Source organism: Fundulus heteroclitus, chromosome 6, assembly GCF_011125445.2.
Source record: "Fundulus heteroclitus isolate FHET01 chromosome 6, MU-UCD_Fhet_4.1, whole genome shotgun sequence".
Lineage (NCBI taxonomy): Eukaryota > Metazoa > Chordata > Actinopteri > Cyprinodontiformes > Fundulidae > Fundulus > Fundulus heteroclitus.
The window spans coordinates 13,661,820-13,683,015 of record NC_046366.1 but is presented as its reverse complement, the minus strand read 5'-3'; the positions used below and the strand labels follow the sequence as shown (position 1 = coordinate 13,683,015).

General features: G+C 40.3%; 1 protein-coding gene across 1 annotated transcript; it reads left to right on the top strand.

The window, feature by feature from the left end:
• Positions 1-1,362: 1,362 nt before the first annotated feature.
• Positions 1,363-16,363, top strand: klhl24a (kelch-like family member 24a). The gene is made up of 8 exons (XM_012853647.3): positions 1,363-1,747; positions 3,327-3,418; positions 3,505-4,340; positions 5,704-5,888; positions 8,589-8,707; positions 12,427-12,615; positions 14,156-14,344; positions 14,440-16,363. Exons 2-8 carry the CDS (start codon positions 3,371-3,373, stop codon positions 14,662-14,664), a joined length of 1,791 nt encoding a protein of 596 aa, XP_012709101.2. The 5' UTR covers positions 1,363-1,747; positions 3,327-3,370; the 3' UTR covers positions 14,665-16,363.
• Positions 16,364-21,196: the final 4,833 nt, after the last annotated feature.

Genomic DNA, 21,196 nt, shown 5'->3' with positions numbered 1-21,196 from the left:
AGAGCCCGGTTTATTTATTTGACCTATTGTTACCACGAATGGCAATTAGGCAACACTAAACGTGCTTGATTTGTGTGTTTATGTCTGGAGATTTACCAATTTCTCTCATTGAAACATCCAGCCTAATGTCGTATAAAGTCCTGTAAAACATGTTGATGGACTACATAGTTCATCAACTATATTTGCTTTCAAAGCCTTGTTTGTCTAAAACTGGGTGTGCAAATAGATCATCGACATGGCAATTTATGGCCCGGGAAGCGGAGTGCGTACTGGCAACGGTCCAGGCACCGTTTAATGGAGGGCCTGATCCATTTGTGTGTTACAGCGGCTCGACAGCAGAGGGACACATTTGTCTGCCTAACAGCTTCTCCGCTATTTTTTTTTTTGCAACAAAAAAGAACAGCAAAAGTGTTTCCTAACACCTGAGTACATAACCTGCAGTGCTGTCTGGCACATTCTGTGCACACTGACATCCACCAGCATCTGTAGCTCTGTAACTACAAACTCTTATTTATTCAGCAATAATGCCTAACTTGTTTTTTTTTTTTTTTTTTTTTTTTTTTTTTCAAAACAACTGTGTTTGCAAGAAAAACGTTTTGTCCTCTCAGATGAAGTGGTTTGGTTTTGTGCAAAATGGCCAGCAGGTGTTGTGGACCCAACGTAACCCACTGTCTTGTGTTCTCACCTTCTACTAATTTTCTCTGCATCTTGATCTTGGCAACTGATCGGTTAATACTGACTTCCCTATTTTTATTTTTTTTTAAGTAGCAAGATTTGGAAAATTGATAAACACCTGTCTTCTTCTTGTTTAGTTTACATTATGAAGCAATTGAATTAAGGGTTTTTCCAGGTTGTTCAAAATAATCTCAGTCAGTATCATTGTTTACTTCTTTGGAAGTGGAAGGTTGTCAAGTTTAAACCTCTTAAAAGGTATTTTGTAACATTGGCAGGAAGTTATGACATCCTTTGTTCCTCCTTCCTTCTTACCTGCAGGGGGAAAATGAGGAGGGGGAGGGGGGGCTAGTTGCGGGGGAGGGAAACGAACACACTTTGTTTTGACGGGTCGATAAATTGAATATTAGCGTTTCAACTTGTGGTATCCGTTTTAATGCTTCACACTATTTAAATGTGTAAACTCTGAAAGTCTTTAAAAAAAGTTCTAGTTTTAACACGGCGAAACGTCTAGCGGTCGCCAGCATTCATTTTTATACAAAAGTGTCTTGAATAGAAAAGAAATCGGTTGTTTTCGAGGGTTTTTTTTTTAATCGCAACCACTTCTTGTTATTGATGTTTTTTCTCCCTCCGTTAAAAGTGTCGTTTGTTTGCAAACAAAGAGAAGCCACGAGGAGAACTGGAGCCTCTTGGGAAGTGTAGGTGTTTAGCCAGACAAACCTACGTCGCGAGATGGAATACCAGACTCCTTTTCCCAGCATGCATTGGCAAAGCCTGCGCAGGCCGAATGGAACGGATTTTTTTTCCCCGACTTGACAAGTATATATAAAGGATTCTGTTTACCACAGAGTCAGGCAGTTCTTTGTTTTTGTCGCTGGAAGACGTCAGAAATGAGTGTGTGTCACGACCAGGCCAATTTCTCATAACACTTCTAAGGAAGATGTTCTAAAGATAGTGGCGAACTTTTTCAAGATAGTGTTATAGTTTTTTCCTAACCCCCCCCCCTCCCCTATCTTTGTTTTTCCTGGAACTTGTAACAGAAGAAAGAGGCCCCGTCTGGAAACGTCTGACAAAGGTAACACTTTTGTTTATTTGTTGTTGTTTTTTTGTACTACTGTATTTTTTGCAGATATTTGGTGGGCTTACTTCTCGCTTTATTTTAATTATTTATTTATTTATTTGTGTTATAAGGATTCCTGGTAACTTTCTTCCTGTCGCCTCGCGCCAGAGGCAGCTTTGCTTTGTCCATCCGCCAGGTAGCTTATCTGTCCACGCAGCTGCAGCCACTTTGCTTAATTAGCAGTAATAACAGATTGCAGCCCTATTATTAAAAACAAAAAACTACGCATTCAGCTTGACACTTCTAAATGCAAACATAAACCAGAGGCAATAAGTCCAGTGGGTTTTTTTAATTATTATTGTGTAACTGTGCTTGTGTTGGCTCAGTGTTTCTATAGACGTGATGTTTTTCTTTGTTTCCCTTCGAGGTATAGCTCCTTCACAAAGCAAACGTCAGACGCCTCCTGGCTAAACCTGTCTTGTTTTCTTCCTGAGTTCGGTGACCCGCTTTTGGCAACACGTGAATGGGTTGAGTCTAAAAAGTTAAAAATAACAAGAGATAAATGACCTCACTGGAACCAAGGCTTGTCTTGTTTTTAACTGTAAACGAGGCTGTATAGCCATAGGCATAATTTTTCTCTCTCTCTCTCTCTCTGTCTTTCTCTCTAAAGCAAATTAAGGGTTTTTCCCAAAGGGGGTAAAAACACTTTGTCTTGGTTAAGGAGTTTTTACTGTGATATGACAGGGTGTTTCTTTCTTATATGTATAAATATTATAAAAAGAGACAATAGCAAAAGACTATAGATTTAAAAAAAAAAAAAATTCAAGGAAATCAAAATAATTACACTAGGTTACTTGTAAGCAGTCCGGTCTTACTCGTTGAAGCACTTTTTAAATGGTGCCTGATAGCATCCCTCATTACCGGTCTCTTTCAAAAACAAACCTGCCGTGTAGGTTTGAACAACCGTCTCTCTCCTCCCTTCTGCCTCTGTCATCCTCTGTCTAATACCAGCCATTGTGCTCCAGGGCACAACTGTTTTGCACAGGTGCTGAGCACGCAAGTGATGTTTATTTATGCTGCTTGTTTTTACGTCATCGAAGCATCTTCCTTTTTTCTTTTTTATTGCAAGGTTCTTGTATTTTGTCGTATTCTTGAAAGATAATTAACATTGATTTTAATTTGATTCCGTTCATGTAGTTCTCACCGCTCTACTCTAACTTGGCCTCCTTTGGCTCTTTACAAGACGAACAAGTCCAATTCATATACATTATTATTAGAAAAAACGGATATTACAGTCTTATTATATTGACTGCTTCAAATTACAACACATAGGCCTACGTTCCTTTTCGATACCTGCAGTGCAATAGACTCAAATTTAGGTTTCCGTTGGTAAAAAGTTAGCTTTCCAATGACACCCATGCAGCTTTAGTTTTAGGTTGTGCTGACTGATCCAGTTGGGGTACCATTTATCCTTTTATGCCCCTTCCTCATTCTTCACTCTGTGCCCTGACCAAAAGCTACATGAATCTTTTTTATATGAACATTTATTTTTTATTTTTAATACTGTGTTACCATTGACTTGTTGTCTACCCAGATTGCCCAGAAGTCCAAGGAGCGTTCCTGTTAAAGGTTGCAGCCATGGGGTTGTTTCGGGAGCAGACTATAATCCACACTACTGGGTTCAGGGTACTACGTTTTCTCATTTTAAGTCTGTTTTTATGTAAACCACAATGTAGGACGTATTAATGAATGTGGTTTCTCCCCCCCTCAAGGTTAAGACAGTTGAAATGAGGCCAGAAGATGCCTTTGACTTCTGCTCTGGTTCTTTACATTCAGAGGAAATTCTCAAGATGTTCGATGAGTTCCGCCAGACCAGGCTTTTCACCGATGTGACCCTGAGTGTGCAGGGCCACGAGTTTCCCTGCCACCGTGCTCTTCTCTCTGCCTACTCTTCCTACTTTAGAGCCATGTTCTCCTGTAATCTCCGTGAGAGCAGGGAGATGATGGTTAGAATCAGCGGTGTCGGGCACGAGGGGGTGAGGGTCTTCATCAACTATGTTTACACCGGCTGTGCCAGGATCACAACTAGGAATGTCGAGTCCGTCTTTGAAACCGCCTGCCTCTTCCAGAGCAACACACTGCGGGATGCTTGTGCAAAGTACCTAGAGGACCAGCTGGACCCATGCAACTGTCTTGGACTCCAGCGCTTTGCCGAAACTCACTTCCTCAGTCAGCTTGCCAGCCGCTGCAAGAGTTACGCCCTGGCCAACTTCATAGAAGTGTCAGCCCACGAGGAGTTCCTCGACCTGGGGGTCGAAGAGCTGAAGAAATACATCAGCAGCGAACAGTTGTACGTTAGCAGGGAGGAGTCGGTGTTTGAGGCGGTGATGAGATGGGTGCACCACAATAAGGAGCAGAGGAAAACCATGCTGGAGAGTTTGCTGCAGAACGTTCGGTTGCCCCTGATGCACCCCACGTACTTTGTCCAGCACGTGGAGGCAGATGACATCATCCAGAAGTCGCCAGACATCTACCACCTTCTCCACGAGGCGAGGCGCTACCACGTGTTTGGAAACGAAGTGAGGTCACCCAGAACCTGTCCTCGCAGGTAACATGAATGCTAGCATTCCTTGGTATGAGGAAGATTGCAGGCAACTTAAATATGAAAGGAAGTGGAAAGACTTTTTGTGACTAATCCTTCCTCAGAAAAAGATATTTTTTCATCTTAGGGTTGTTGTTTTTTTTTTAAGGGGGGGGGGGGGGCGGGGTTGATGACAACTTACTGATAAACTCTGCGTCCCTGCAGGCTGTAGTGGTGGAGTTATTGTTCTACATTGATGGGGAGTATTATTGTGCTGACAGGTGTAGCATTTGCCTGCCTTTGTTGTAATGGAGACGATGGAGGGAAGCCAGGCATGTTCAAACATAGACGGATGTTCAACAGGGAAAAAAATATGAAGGAATAAATGGTAAAACTGTTAAGTCTTGCTATCATAGCACTGGAATAGCTCACGTCACAGGGTTTGCTCCCGCCGTGTTCCTGTTTAACTTTTCACCAATCTACCAAACTTTCGTTTATTTCTGGTGGTTGCTTCCATTGTGGCTCAAAGATCATCCGATCGGACTCCTTTGTAACGGACCAAGGGAGGAGCCGAGTGATGCTCTCTGCACACGATACCAAAAACGAGCATACGGTGGGCTGCCACCCAGCAAACACCAGTGCAGCTGCTTCTGTAATTTGAACTGCTCAACGGGTGGAAATGGGACCACTGCCAGCTGTCAGTTATTAAGGCTGTGTAACATGTATTTCAGGTGCATTGTTACCATTCAGGCTGAGCTGTTCATATCAGCCAACCAGTTCCACAGTTGGCCCCTACCGTTATTGTGTTCCTCATTTGGCTAGTGGGCCAAAACTGTGGTCCAAACAGGTGCTTAATTGTCTGGCTTGTGTGTTCCCCAGGGTGTCTCCTTTCTTCAGAGGTGCCAGGGATATAATTGATCTGGTGCGCACGCACTCACACAGATGTAGCCTAAGCGCTTGTGGGCAACAATAGTCTTTTAGTTGTTTAGACAGTTAAGCACATGGCTGAAGCTTTTTGTGTGTATTCATCAGCCAGAGAGCAAACCTTTGTGTTCATTCAGGTTCAGCTGAAGTCTTCCTTCCAAGCGTGTCCTGGGTTGCATTCATGTTTGTGTTTGTAATGAGGCAAACTTTGCTCTGAAGACAGGTTCAGGTGCTCAGGTGAAAGTTAGCTGTGCTCTCCAGCAGCAGCTATGAATTCTCTCATTTAGTTAGAAGTCTTGCCCTTTAAGGTGTGTTGAAGTTGTACCCAAACTGCCTTCACAGGCCGAGAGGAGAGAGCGTATTTACTCTAGTTAAAACTGAAACGGAAAACATTCGTCCTGTGTTTGTATTGTTGCTTTACCTGTCCTATTTCTCAGTGGTTCTCTGTCTGCTCTCCTCCACGCAGGTCGACTGGCTTCTCAGAGGTGATTGTTGTGGTCGGGGGCTGTGAGCGACTGGGGGGCTTCAACCTGCCCTACAACGATTGCTATGATCCAGTCACAGAAGACTGGTCGTCGCTGAACAAACTGCCCGAGTTCACCAAGTCAGAGTACGCCGTCTGTGCCCTGCGCAATGACATCATTGTGTCTGGTAATGTCCTGCTAAATTTGTTACAAGCTCTTTGTTAGCTATGCTTTATGAAGTCTTTAAATCGATCAAACCAAAGTGGGAAGCCATCAGTTCAGATTGGTCAACAGGTTCTCCTTACTCTCTCACCTTAGCTTAACTTTTTGCCTTTGTCGTTGAGCTGAAGTCACAAGTAGAGCAAGAGTTATCTACTTAGTCACCTGTTGTTAATGCTTACACTTACTCAGCAATTTCTCAGAGACTGGATGGATAATTTAAAAAAATGGGTGTTTGAAGAAACATTTATTAAAAGTTTCTGATCTCAGTCTTGGTGTTGACAAGTCAAGTTGATTTTAGTTCTTTGGATGGACAATGTTGTTACTAAAATGTATAGCATGAGCGCGCCCTTAAAGCTAATGCTCTGCTTGGCTTTCTTCAGGAAAGGGTCAGCATTGCCCTCATTTTTACAGCCCTGGCATGTTTCTGTTGAGCAAAGAAAATGGGGAACATCTGGATGAACTCTCAAGATTCAGCACTAAGAGACGACTTTGTTTGTCAGCTCAACCTTCCCGTTGGCTAATTGTTTAGTTTATCCCCCCTTAAAAAGCTTTCATAGAGCCTTTTGATGGGGCCTAGACAGACCTTTTTACAGTGAAATGTTTAAAACAAACCCCAACCTTTCTCATCTCTTAAGGTAACCGTGTGCCAGCAGAGCATTAAGCTTTCTCTGAGGGGGGAAAGAGATTTAGGTTATGTAAGACATTTCTATGACCTAATTTGTTTTAGCAAATCAATTCAGAATGCAGTTGTTGTCAAACTACGGCAACTTAGGTTTTGCTTACAAAGTACAGCGTGTACAGTAGTTGAACTTAAACCAATTTTTTATGAGTTTATGCATTTTATTCATGTTTGTATGACTATCTGTTAGAAACCTTTATGACTGTGAAGTGCCTATACCTATTGCTTGTGTTAAGACTTGCTTTTAAAAAGACAAATGCAACAATAAAACAAAAACTGCTGTCATCAGAAGAGAGAGGGGGGACAGGTCAAAATAAGAGAAAAAGAAAATTGTCCTCCACTGCAAACACTGTGCTTTATTTTGCTCATGTGCCAGCTCCTCCCATGTGAGCCATGAATCAGTACTCCTCCCTCCTCCCTCCTCCCTCATGTATGTGTGTTTTATGCCTGACACACATACATGTTTAGAGCCTTATGAACCTCTTTTTTTCTGTGTAGTAAACATTAGATTTTTTTTTTTTACTGACTGTATTTTGCCCTCCATGCTTTGTACTACATTGCAGTTATGTACATACCTCCTGTCTGTGTCAGACCTTCTTCTCACAGGAAACTGGTACAGATCCAGGCTCCATACCCACAGTGCAGCTGCAGCCTGTGTTTGGCTCAGCTGCACACACACACACACACACACACACACACACACACACACACACACACACACACACACACACACACACACACACACACACACACACAGCATTTTCCCCACTGTCCGCAGATAGGAAGCATGCCAACATTTGAACAAAAGTTTATTAAGTGTTTCCAATCAGGCCTCTAGACGAGCGTTTTCTCCTGGTCCAAAGGCAAAGCCAAATGCTTACCTCCTACACGGTTACAAGTTGCAGCCAAATGCGAGTAAATGCGAGTAAAAGCTAATTATTGATGACATAATTAATTGATTGCTATCTTACAAACCTTATTGGGACATCTATGACTCAGGGTTTGACTTGGTTTATCTTTCTAGATTCCTTCGTGTCTTTTAAGTAGCTCCTCGTCCATTAACATGTTCCCTCTTAAAATGTTGAAGAGCAGAAACCTCGAGGGCAGCAGACTGTCTGGCTCTTTGCTATGTGCCAGATTATTGAGTAGGCACATGCTGAGACTGTCTTCCGTCTCACATCTCTGTCTTTTTGCTTCCGGTGTGACTTTAAACGACTGAATCAAACAGATAATATAGGAGCTTGGTATGTACGGTCAGATATTTTCACAACTGGATAGGCCTGAAGAAAAGTTGGCGGATAGTTATATTTTGAAGAAAACAACTTTCCCATATATCTATAGTCGCCCATATAGACTGTCTTCATAATTGTACAATGCAGTAAAACTATTGTTTTGTCAGGAATTTAAATCTTACCACCCGGTTTGACGGCACCGCTTTCACTGAAACGTCATCTTTGCAATTAACCGTGAAAATATTAACGATAGTTGTGTGTTGCTGTAAAACATAAAGACACAGCAATGATTCCTGCAGGCATGACTAAAACATAATAGCATGGACTGAAAATATCTAATGATCATGTGACACCCTGTATTTAGACAAGATCCTGCGCCTCTGTTGGCACATGTTGGAGCTTGTTGAAAACATGCCTGTGTGATGCAGTCACATAATTATTATTGCTCTTTTTATTTTTTAGTTCAAACAAGCAGATTTCTTTTCTAGTTTGAATCACTACAATTTTAAATATGCTTTATGTAATTGAAGTCTGTCTTTCGATATTAGTAATCAGCTAATAGATGTGGGTAGGGTATGCATCTATTATTTTAATCTGTGCTGGAGGCTTCTATTTAAAATAATACATGGCGCTTGGGGAAACTCTGCATGTGTGTCTGATTTAGCGGTTTCCCTGACAGACTCGTATTGTTGCTGCTCCTCTGTTGCACAAAGTTGTCACATCTGGATTACTAATGTTTCCGTTGGGCCTGCAGGAGGCCGCATTAACAGCAGGGATGTGTGGATGTACAACTCCCAGCTCAACCACTGGATCAAAGTGGCCTCTCTCCTCAAGGGCCGCTGGAGACACAAGATGTGCACCCTGCTGGGCAAGGTGAGAAAAACAAAGCCTCACGTGTCAGTGTATGATTTCAACCCGTTTCCACGTATTCTGACTGTAGCTTGCACTACCTACTGTGCCAGGCGTGTGGCCGACTCGAGTTGCAACGTTGCGCAATCCCGCATGCACTCCGGGGGGATTCTTTGTGTGAGAGGCAACAACTTTAAATGGGGCTTTTGGGAAACAATGTTAAACATGGCCTGTTCTGCATGCAAACCATCTGGATGCCAGTAGGAGCTGGCGCATGTACCGTAGTAGTACAGTGATCATGTGTAATGGAGAGACTGTAATCCTTGTTTACAGAGAAGACGGTGAAGGTTTCTTCAGAGGGATAGGAGGGAAGGGCCTACTAGCATCACACTTATTGCCGTGCACTCATAAAGTTACCGAGGTGGTTTGATGCTGGGCACCCACGTATGAATCAGTTCTAAGTAACCTGCTAAGAGTATGAGGATGTTCGATTGAACTATTTAACTGCTTTCGTTTCTTTAATCTATGAAGGTAAAAGGCTTAACTTGTGGACATGCTTGTTTCTTGTACCTTTGTTCAAGAAGTGATGACTAAGAGGGCTGCTCTTTGGAGGGACTTTATATTTCCTTAGAATGAAAGCTGTATGTCACAGACAAGACAAGATTTGGATGAAGTTCCCGTACGAAGAAATATTCACTTCCTTGGAGCACTCAGCATCAGACAAGCCTAGTTTTCCTGTCTCCTCACCCATTTTTGCCACAACGCTGCACACTCATGTTAACGAATTAGATGTTGTAGCAATTTTTTTTGACCGATCTGTTTGTGGACTTTGTGTGAAGAAACAGTTGATCTCAGATCAGCCGATCTGAGACAATTGCTCAGATATTTCAGAATTACCAGAGATTCAGCACAGAGAGAAGTTAACATGAATATAAATGAGCCACTCCGATTCAATTATCACCTCAGTTTTCATATTACATTTGCATCCATACAAAAACTGTTTTGTTTTTTAAATCACACTTCGCATTAGATGTTTTTGTTATACACGGCTTCATACTTGAAAGGTGGATATTGTTCTGTGACAGCTGTGAGTTTGCTGGATGGGTGTCAGCGATTCATGCCTCCACGTTAAGGAGCCGCTGAATACGTTTGTCTCTATCGCGCTTCATGCACCTGAAGATCGTCTTTCAAGAGAGGAAAATGGAGAGTAGGAGGTGGTATGTGGGCCTGTAAAAATGCAAAAACAGGTTTAAAACAGATGGCGTGTATAGCTCATGCAACGTACTGTGTTTTTAAAATCAAGTATTGAATAACGGTAATAGGCATGCCATAACTAAGTGAGCATAGATAAGCATGCACACAATGTACAGACATGATTTATATCTCTAGCTCTCTCGCAGACAGACGCGCACATGCTGCAGCAAACATATTGAAACATAAACATGCTAGACATGGGACAAGGGCACATATTCCCTGACACCGAGCTCAGTTTGATTTAACAAGTCCTGGCTCTTTTGTTACGTTTTCAGAGATTGGTTTGTTAATGCCTGCGTTTTGTTTATCTCCTATGACCTCAAGACAACACCTAAAATACCTAATCGCCTTATCACAGCAAAGGTTGATTTCTGCTTCCACACAATTTGCTTATCAGCTGGCTGTCATAATGTGGCTATAAACACATAGTAATTATCTTTGAAAAGGGTTATTAAAGTCTGAGCCCTATTAGTTTAAACACATTTTTAATTATTCATTAACATAGCAAAACATTTCTTTGTATGAATATTATAAACAATATGTTAATTTGGAAGTACACAACACGTATCCTGGGCATTATAGTACATATGTATTCCATAAGAATATAGTTAAAATATTTATTGCCTCATCCTTGGCATTTATTGTGTGCTACTTCCTTGTATTCTCGTGACTGAATAATGCCTTTTTTTATGGTCTTACTCCAGATCCTATCTGGGTTTTTTCTTTCATCTTTAACATGCAGGATGTTTCTTTAGGATGTTTGTCCCTGATGTTTTTCCAGAGAATTAGTTCCCCCTCCTCCTGAGTTTTTTTTTCCCCAGTTATTTCCTCATTCAGTCTGTAATTTTCTCTTTTGATGTATAGCTCTGTTGCAAGCCCACATGCTGTAAACGAGATGCCATCATCACCATATGTTTGTGCTTTTATGCTAAAACATTCCAGTAGAAATCCCAAGCCTGCTCATTTCTAGTGTAGGAAATCAAATATGCTTTTGCATGCCTAAATATGTTTTACTGTATTTTTTTTTTTTATTCCTATGTGCACTGTAGTTTGAACTTCTGATGATGATTCTCCTGTTGGACTGGTTTCACATTAAGTGTTTACTTAAATAGATCACTTTTGGTTTGTGTTTTGTTTTGTTTTTTTCCCCCCTCCAGCAATGGATGGATCGTGGGTTTTATGTCTATCATCAGTGTCACATAACAATTACTTTTTTTTAAGGAAGTGGTTAATTGCTCAGCCGTTATTAAGCTTTTGGTTTTCATTTTGGTTGGTTTCTTTGTCGCATTCCTCTCCACCAAATATACTGCCGCTGTCGTCATTAAGCAATGCAGTTTCTGGAAAAAAAAAATTCTGAAGCATTAAACTGACAGTCTATTGAAAATATATAAAACAATGCCTTTTATAGTCTCTATGACTGGGAGTTATCTATAGCCTCACATGCATTAGTTTGTCTGTTTTTTGTAACACAGAGTAGCTCTGGTAAAGCTAAATCTTACATGTTTCATTGCTTCTAAGACACAAAAATCCTAAGTCTCACTGAAGCTTACAGGTTAAATATTTCAACATTAGATTTATTCGGGACAACCTTAAAAATGGTTTGTCATTAGAAATTTGGGCGATAAAACGGTAACAGCATCTAATCACAGTGTATCAATCTCTAGGTACCATAAGTTCCTGTCTTATCTTTTATTTTTTTATATATATTTTTAGCAATCAACCAATGTTTTTACAAACCACCGACAGTGATAAACAATCTGGATTTGGCCAAAGTTATCATGGTCCTATTTAGTACTTCAAAGTGTAGCAGCTGCTTTACAGCAATGTTGTTGTTGTGGGATTGTTAACAGAAATGGCTCCGTATGGAAAAAACACTTTTGATGAGCGTCAAAGAACGTTATTTCAGTTGGAAAAAAGCAGTAGTAACACAGCCACCAGGAGATAAAATGCAAATATGTGAGGCCTAATATGTCAGATTTACTCATTTATTTGTTCTTACCTTCATGACTTTGTTTCCTGTTTTGAGAGTCATGAACTGCCTGGAGGGTTTCTGTTGAAAAAAGGCTGGTCTGTTGTTGCATAGTTTAAGCCCAATGCCTCCTCTGCTCAGGTTGGCAGCGTGTTATCTCTTTCAAGGCCATTATGTTGCCACATTGAAAATCCTTCTAAAAGAATGTAAATGAAAAACAAACTTATCTCCCATTTTTCTAAGTACCCACAAGTATTACAAATGTCCTTAATTTACATAAATGTTTAATATGCTCAATGAGCTCACTGCTAAGAATAATTTCTTTTTTTAAAAGCAAAATGTTGTTTTTCCTAAGTACTCATGTGAGAAACTATTGTTTCTTTAAACATTTTCATTATATTGTGTAACATTTTTGTTTAATAACTCCATAAACCATAATCCTACCATGTGGGAAAGCTGTTATTATGCATGAAAAATATGACTTCAGTGCTTCAATGGTTTCCTGCGTTCCTGTCTTCAGGTCTATGCTTTGGGGGGCTATGACGGGCAGACCCGCCTGAAAAGTGTGGAGTGGTACGACTGCTTCGCCAACCGCTGGACAGAAGTAGCTCCGATGACAGAGGCTGTCAGCTCACCAGCAGTGGCCAGCTGCTTTGGCAGGCTCTACGTTATCGGAGGCGAGACAAAAGACGAAACCTGTTCAGACAAGGTGAGCTCTCCCTCCCACACAGTAAACACCAGAAGTATCTGCCATGGCTTTTATCCATGATGAGATAACTTCGGTTGTAACATTTTGTCTGACGTCTCTGAGCAATAGTTTACTGCTAAACTTTGAGTTGTGTTTGAAAAAACCTAAAATGTACATCAGTTACTCTATTTTTATTTTGGTTAAATGTGTAAAAGGAAGAAAGATAAGTTGTGCTCTTTTTTTCTGTATAGTAATGTATCTTAACACAGGCCATATTTGCAGGTCTGCTCTGGTTCAGAGACTCTTGATAGCATCAAGATCCATATCTTACATAAAAATGTAGCCATAAATCTTTCCAAATCGCTGTTATATGCCACAGAACTAGATAAATGCCTTCATTTCTTAGTGGGTGAAAAACATGGATGCTCATTCTGCTAAATTTTGACTGTTGCAAAAAAGACTTTTGTAACTGAACAAGAAATCCATCTATTCAGTGAAACGGGGGGAGGTGCTGTAGGAGATGGCACTTAAAGGGGTGGGTGTTGGTGGGAGGGCTGGTTCCTGTCTCCAGCTCCAGAGCGTAAGGATCCTAAATTCCCTAGAAGTCGTTATGTTACTCAAAGGAGTTGCTGGATGTTTGCTCACATTAGAAGCACACACATGAGAGCAGAGTGGCATTCTGGGAGTCTGATAAATGATAAGACAAAGATTGGCGCCTGTCTGGCTGCGTGGATCTCTGTCTTGTACGTGATGTTGAGGAATCAGAAGTTTAGGCCAACTTTTACTTCATTCAAGCAACTGCACGCAAAGTGCTGCAATAATTTTTCATATCAGACATAGACAGAGTGAATGTGGATGTTATGTTGAATAATTGGTTCCTTGCCAAACTATTTCCACTATTCATAGTTTTTCACATAAAAACCACAAGCATCCATGGTTTTAGATCAAAATCCCAAGAGATCTGTTAATTTCATCATTTAAAAATAGAAGGCGTATGGCACAATTGCAGACAAAGATCCACTGCTTAGCCTGGAGCGTCTTTACAACTCGTAGTCATTCCCTTCACAAATCTAGATTTTATAGATGAGTATCAGGGAGAAAGTCCAGTTTAGTTTGCCCCAAAGCATGTAGAGGACAGCAAACATGTGAAAGATGGTGCCCTGTTCTAGGAGAATGTCCAATTATCAGTTTGTGACCTTAAACTCAAGCAGAGTATGTTTGTATCCCCAAAAATATCCAAATCACAGCAGCAGCTCCAGCTTTAAATGGCTCAAGAAGAAACAAAATCAGTGTTTTGGAGTGTCCTAGTCAAAGTCTATATTTCAAGACAATTTAGATGTTGTGGTGTGAAAAATGTAAAAGCGTATTGAACACTTTCTCAAGTCGCTTCCCAAATAAATCATTATGATCTATGCAAAATGTATCAATGCAGAAGTTTGTCAGCTCACATGGTCCATAAACTCACATATCACATTCTTATAATTTTGTATCTTAAATTTGCTGTTTATATTATGAGTGAGTATAAATTATTTTTTACCAATCATGCAACTCTACGCCACAGGTTCAGTGCTATAATCCAGACACGAACCAGTGGACGCTACAGGCCAAAAACCCCATCCCTAGGCGCTGTATCTCAGCGGTGTCCCTCAACAACATGATCTATGTCTGCGGCGGGTTCTCTGAATCCATTTACTGCTACGACCCACAGCAAAACAACTGGCTCTGTGCGTTCCAGATTTCCGACAGACTGGTGAGTGATTGGATTCAGATCGTTTAGCCGTCACATAGTGACGCTTACAGTCTGAAGCAGCCTTTTTTGAAACTTTTGTTTTGGTGTCTTTACAGGAGAGTTGTGGCATGGCGGCGATTAACGACAACATCTACATCCTCGGCGGCCAAAGGCAAGGTGGCGACGCCTCAGATAAAATCATATGTTTCAACCCAGCAACAGGCATCGTGGACACAGAAAAACCACGTATGCCACGGCCCATTTGCTCCCACGGATGTGTCACAATCCACCGCTACTCTGAAAAGACCAAGCCATACGCCACACAGACAGGCGACATGTGAGGACGCACCAAGAGAGCCAAAGTCTCCGCGTACGTCCCACAGACTCTTGTTTCAGCTTTCTTCCCACATCACAGGCTTGTTTCCCCTCACCTGCCCCGCGATGTGTCATCACCTCAATGTGTTTTCTACATTATGTTTTCTCCATTGCAGTAATTAATTTTCACATGTTTTTCTTACTTTTTATATATATATATATATAATGTTATTATTTACATCATTGGTGTGTAAGATTAGTATTACTGTCAGCTCTTTGGTATATGTGGGCATGTTGGTGGTTTTAGCTAGAAACCTTTGTGGATCAAACTCCAGGAATCCTCTGAACAGCTGATGTCAGTACGTGGTAAGCATGGATGTTACACTTTTTGACTCGATCTACACAGGTCGGACCCCGGCAGGTGTGCCATCAAGTTGTAGCGTAAGCAGGACACGATTGCTGACTATTATCTGAGGGTGGCTCCTCCCACTGAAAGGTTTTCATGGATACATGGCTGTGTGACTGGTGGATGAGAGCGTGCCGCAGTGGTGTACCTCACACAGTTCAGCTAAGGGTTTACGACTTTCTGGCTCACAATCTAAGGTTTTACTACAGGTTTGTATCGATGGACCAGAGAAATTGCTGTGAAAATAAGTTTAATGAGTTTGTTTTGTATGTAAATTAATTTCTTATTTTTGTTGCATATTGTGTTTATAACTAAGAGCCCCAATTGTGCACTTTAAGAAAACCTTTTTTAAATGGAGAGAGAAAGATGATTTCTGATTTTGTCTTTCTTTCTTTTTGCTTTTGTTCAAAATGCATCAGCAAAATAACTTTTATTCTCTTATGTTTTTACAAAAATGACAAACTGAACAAATACAGTGAGATTTATTTTTTTTTTTTTACTTTTTTCAGGATGACAAAAACAACCTGTGGGTTTATTACCATCTAGAAAAGCAAAACTTACTGCATGGGAAGCAAATGTCCTGCATATATTTATCTCAGAAAACCAACAAAACCGGTGGGGTTATTTAGCTTTATTGCATCACAGATACATCGAGACAGCTTAACTTGGTGTCGGGCCTTGTTGGTGTTTATTATGTTCTCCACAGTTTTGCGTTAGGCCAGCTGAAAGGGTTAAAGGAGGAAGGCTGCAAAGATTAGAGTGAGAGCGAGAAACAATAAGTGTGCCTACATTTGAGATTTTACTGAGTACATTTACAATGGGACAGAAACACTGACCTGATTCAATTGTTTTGCAGTAGACTTCAATTTATTGGCTCCCTGTGAAAAGCCTATTCACTGTTATTCTGTTTAATCAAATGTATTTTTTTTTTTTGTTGTGTTGAGGTGTGGATTTGTGTGCCGTTAAGATATGGTAATTTTAGCAGTTTAAAAGTTATTTTATTGCAAATTCTAACTGGGAAGATTTGAGCAACGAAAGCTCGATTAACCATTCTTTATAAACGCAGATATCAACCAAAGTTAATTTGATTTTGTCCCAGTTGCTATTTGTTGGAAAATAACTGATTGTGCCTGCATGCAAGACAAATACTTTGAACATGTTAAATGCTGTGCAGTATGCCTTACCAAACAACTGAAAAAATCTTGACCTTTTTAATATAATTATTTTATGCATGATGTAAGGAGGCGAACAGTCTGGATCTTGGTAATGTATTAAATGTAACGGTTGTAAGAGGAACATCAATAAACTCTCTCTATTAATGCTTGGTCCTTTTTTGTTATTGACGTACACAGTTCTAAATGTAATCAAGAGGAACAAAAACAACATGAACACATAATTAAGAATTATAATTCAATTTTATTTATATAGCGCCAATTCATGAAACATGTCATCTCAAGGCACTTTACAAAGTCAAATTCAATCATATACAGATTGGTCAACAATGTCCTATATAAGGAAACCAGTTGATTGCATCAAAGTCCCGACAAGCAGCATTCACTCCTGGAGAACCGTAGAGCCACAGGGAGAGCCGTCTGCATTGTCCGTGGCTTTGCAGCAATCCCTCATACTGAGCAAGCATGAAGCGACAGTGGAAAGAAAACCTCCAGCAGAACAGGGCTCAGTATGAACAGTCATCTGCCTCGACCGACTGGGGGTTACAGAAGACAGAGCAGAGACACAACAAGAGAGACAAAAAGCACAGAAGCACACATTGATCCAGTAATCTGTTCTACATTAGATGATAATAGTGGGTGATCTGTCTTCCCTGGATGATGTCACAGTTAACAGAACATCAGACCAGGTGTACCTACTATGAAGAAAAAGAGAGAGAGCAAAAAGTTAAAAGCTGATATGACAACATTCATTTCAATGTAATGCAAAACTGGAGAACAGTAGAAATCAGTAGAGTGAGAAAAATAGGCCCTGATGTCCTCCAGTAGCCTAAGCCTATAGCAGCATAACTATAGAGATAGCTCAGGGTAACATGAGCCACTCTAACTATAAGCTTTGTCAAAAAGGAAAGTTTTAAGATTAGTCTTAAAAGTAGATAGGATGTCTGCCTCACGGACCAAAACTGGGAGTTGGTTCCACAGGAGAGGAGCCTGATAGCTAAAGGATCTGCCTCCCATTCTACTTTTAGAGACTCTAGGAACCACCAGCAGACCTGCAGTCTGAGAGCGAAGTGCTCTGTTAGGAACATACAGGGTAATCAGAGCTCTGATATATGATGGAGCTTGATTATTAAGGGCTTTATACGTTAGAAGGAGAATTTTAAATTCTATTCTTGATTTAACAGGAATCCAATGAAGGGATAACCTGACAACAGCCAGGTTAATGAAGGGAAGCTAAAATAGGAGAAATATGATCCCTCTTGTTGATTTTCATCAAAACTCTTGCTGCAGCATTTTGGATCAGCTGAAGGCTTTGAACTGCATTTTGTGGACTTCCTGATAGTAAAGAATTACAATAGTCCAGCCTTGAAGTAACAAATGCATGGACCAGTTTTTCAGCATCACTCCTGGACAGAATGTTTCTAATTTTGGCGATATTCCGGAGGTGAAAAACGGAAACTCTGGAAACCTGTTTAATATTGGATTTAAATGACATGTCTTGATCGAAAATAACACCAAGATTTTTTACTTTATTACCAGAGGTCAAGTTAATGGCATCCAGATTAAGTGATTGGTTAAGAAGTTTATTTTTTGAGGACTCTGGTCCAAAGATTACAACTTCTGTCTTGTCAGAATTTAAGTGCAGGAAATTTAAAGTCATCCAGCTTTTGATGTCATCAAGACATGACTGCAGTCAAAGTAATTGATTGGATTCATCAGGATTTCTGGATAAATATAGCTGAGTATCATCAGCATAACAGTGGAAATTAATCCCATGCTGTCTGATAATTTTGCCAATCGGAAGCATATATATAGTAAATAAAATTGGTCCAAGGACTGAACCCTGTGGTACTCCACAGGTGACCCTAAAGTTTGAGGAAGATTTATTATTAACATGAACAAACTAGAATCTGTCCGTCAGATAAGATTTAAACAAGCCTAATGCTTTCCCCTTAATCCCTACAGTATGTTCAAGTCTTTGTAGGAGAATATTGTGATCAATAAAGTAGAAATATTCTATTTTGTGTCGGCTGGTCAGACAGGACAGGGGTGTCCAAAGTGTGGCCCCTGGGGCCAAATGCATCCCTTGGAGTACCTTGACAGCAGCTCACTGATGGTACAAACTTAGCCCTACAGCAAATGGAGCCGATGCAGATGAAAAAAAAAAGCAACTACTGTAGGTGAGCTCTAGTATTACTGACAAGAGTGTTTTAAAACCAGACGGAGATATGCCAGTACATTGCTCAGATAGTACGTGGTTTTTCTGCCAATTTATAAAGGAAATAAAGCCATTATCAGGCGTGTGTTTATACAGCATGTGTGCATCAGTGTTAACCTGTGTAGATCAGACAACATTCACACTCAACTCTTTTCTTTAGCACATAATTCTGTACAGGCACTATAAGTCGACTGTGGTAGAGGCTGCATCCAGAAATATACCAGAAATTTCCATGGAGATGCCACAGATTTTTATTTTTTTGTCAACCAGGAAGACAGAGACTCCACAATGGGCAGTCGTTGACAGTCTCCTCGTTATGGCCGCTGACGTTTTTGACTCCATCGGGGGACAAATCAATCACTCCGGTGACATTTTAATGAGCCATTGTGTCCGACAAGGGGAGATGAGATGGCCCGGAACCAGCTGCACAGTTTACAAGTCAAATTGAGCAACTCGGGCTCCAGCAGACATTCCCGGGGCTTCTTTTATGTCAGTATACATTCCACATTATGGCCTGACAAAACCGCCGCTGCATTTCTTTCTCACAGAGTTTTATAGCGATAGCCGATTATTGCCGAGCAACTCGGAAAGACCCGGAGAACCTCTTCCTCATTGGTTTTTGTTTAATTCCAGAAGAGTCTATGACAGATGCACACTTCACAGACCTGAGAAAGGCAGCGTCAAAGGTTATTTTTATATGATAAATGGACGTTTGGCGCCATGCTGTCAACCGTCATCCTGCTAGACAGAGAAACAGCCGTGACATAGTGAAAGGCCTGAATCGCTTGATTTGGAAAATGTTATGAAAAAAGATCTACTGTGGTATCTCACAGGAAATGCCATCTTATGTAGAACCAGGCAGCCTTAGGATGGCAAAAAAATGTGGCAGGGGGTGTTTTAAAAACATGAAGGTACACTATAGCAGTCAGAAAATGAGGTTCACATGAACACACCACAGAAAAAGGACGGGGGGGACAATAAGAAAAGAGACAAAAAGGCTTAGATTAGATCTTTATTCAAACTAAAGAAAAAAACATTTCCACATCTCTCATGGAGTCATGCTTTTGACAGACCTACAATGTTGTTGAATACCAATGTATGGTTCAAGAACAAACCATGACTTCATAGAGGGCAAAGAAGGATGCTTGACAGAGAAGGAAGCAAAAAAGACAGAAGAAGATAATAGGCATGTGGAACTGATGTTATCCTGATAACCTTAAGTATCATAAGTAAGTAATCTCAAGTATCTTCAGAAATATTCCATCCTTGTCTAATGTGGGCCCTGGGGCATTTTCAACACCTGCGGGATGCTTAAAAGATTCAAGAGATGCTATCCAGTGTCTGCATTACAGCGCTGAAGGACATCTGCTTTCATATTCCTACGAAAGCTCAGCATTTTCAGTGGTAAACTGTAAACAGGGAAGCTTTCATTTCAGCGCTAACTGGAATTTTGTTTTTAAAAACTCAGCTGTGCTTTAAACTTCTCCAATAACTTTATCCCTGACCTGTCTTCTGGGTGCCTTGGTCTTCATGATGCTCTTTGCTCATCAATCACAATCAACTTTATTTGGAAAATTGTGGGCACCAACAGGGAATTTGAGTTCGGATTCCAACGCCTGCATCGTGAAAAACAGACAGACAAGCAGAACAGCAAACTAAAATCTATACCAATGAAAAATAAAACTTGTTTTTTTGAAAATGGTAAGAACAGGGGCACTATGTACTATATATATATATATATATATATATATATATATATATATATATATATATATATATATATATATATACTTAGGCCTTAAAGGGACTGCAGTGGCTTACTGAGATCAACCTACACATAGGCATACACGGCTTATAAATGAGAGGACTACCAAAGCCTTTAAGTAGGCTTTGGTTTTACTGGATTTTCTTTAAGGTATCAGAGTAAAGGGGGCTGAATATAATTACACACCCCTCATTTAAAAATAAAAACCACTTCAAAATTATGAGCTAGTCTGTGTTGGTCTACCACATAAAACCCAAATAAAATACAGTTGATGCTTGTGGTTGTCATGGGACAAATCTGAAACGTTGGAGGAGAAAGAATACTCTTGCAAGTTCACTGTGTGTCACAAAACCGTATCTGTGAAAGAAGCAGCACATTTCGCTGTAAATTATTTTATTTATTATTCTAAGACAGCTATTTGAGATCTCTCTCTCTCTCTACATATTATATATATATATATATATATATATATATATATATATATATATATATATAAGTAGAGAAACTAGAAACTTTGGTTTGTCATTCAGAATAAAAATACAAAATATACTTGAGAAGATCAGTAGGTGAACTATCGTATAATTGTGCATACTCTAAGCTCACAAAAAAAGAAAGAAAAAAAGATAAGACTCAATGGAATCTGTTTGTGACAGTCATGTCAGGCTCGAATGATTTCTGAAGAAAAGGTAAACAACAGGAATGTTTTTTATTTATTTTTTTCCCGAAAAGACCGGCGTTGTATTGTAGCATCTAAGGACAAAGATAGTTTCAGGAGCCGCGTTCAATTATCATTCCAGAGCAATCAGTATGACGTTTCTGCTTCCACTTTTGTTTCTAAATACTCGTCTTGCTGGTTAGAAGTTGTAGTACAGGTCGCATTTTTTGATTGCGAGATACTCCCTTTTTTCCCAAGAAGAGCAATTAATTAAAAGCTTTATATGCAAAAGCGCTCTGGAGTGAGGGGGGGAAGCCTCATCTGTAGAACAGCGGCCCCTGG

Bases quoted from the DNA above. Each gene is read 5' to 3' on its own strand.
- klhl24a (XM_012853647.3), top strand. From the start codon at position 3,371: ATGGGGTTGTTTCGGGAGCAGACTATAATCCACACTACTGGGTTCAGG. The intron at 5,889-8,588 runs GTAATGTCCTGC...TTGGGCCTGCAG, and splicing joins CAATGACATCATTGTGTCTG to GAGGCCGCATTAACAGCAGG. The intron at 12,616-14,155 runs GTGAGCTCTCCC...TCTACGCCACAG, and splicing joins ACGAAACCTGTTCAGACAAG to GTTCAGTGCTATAATCCAGA.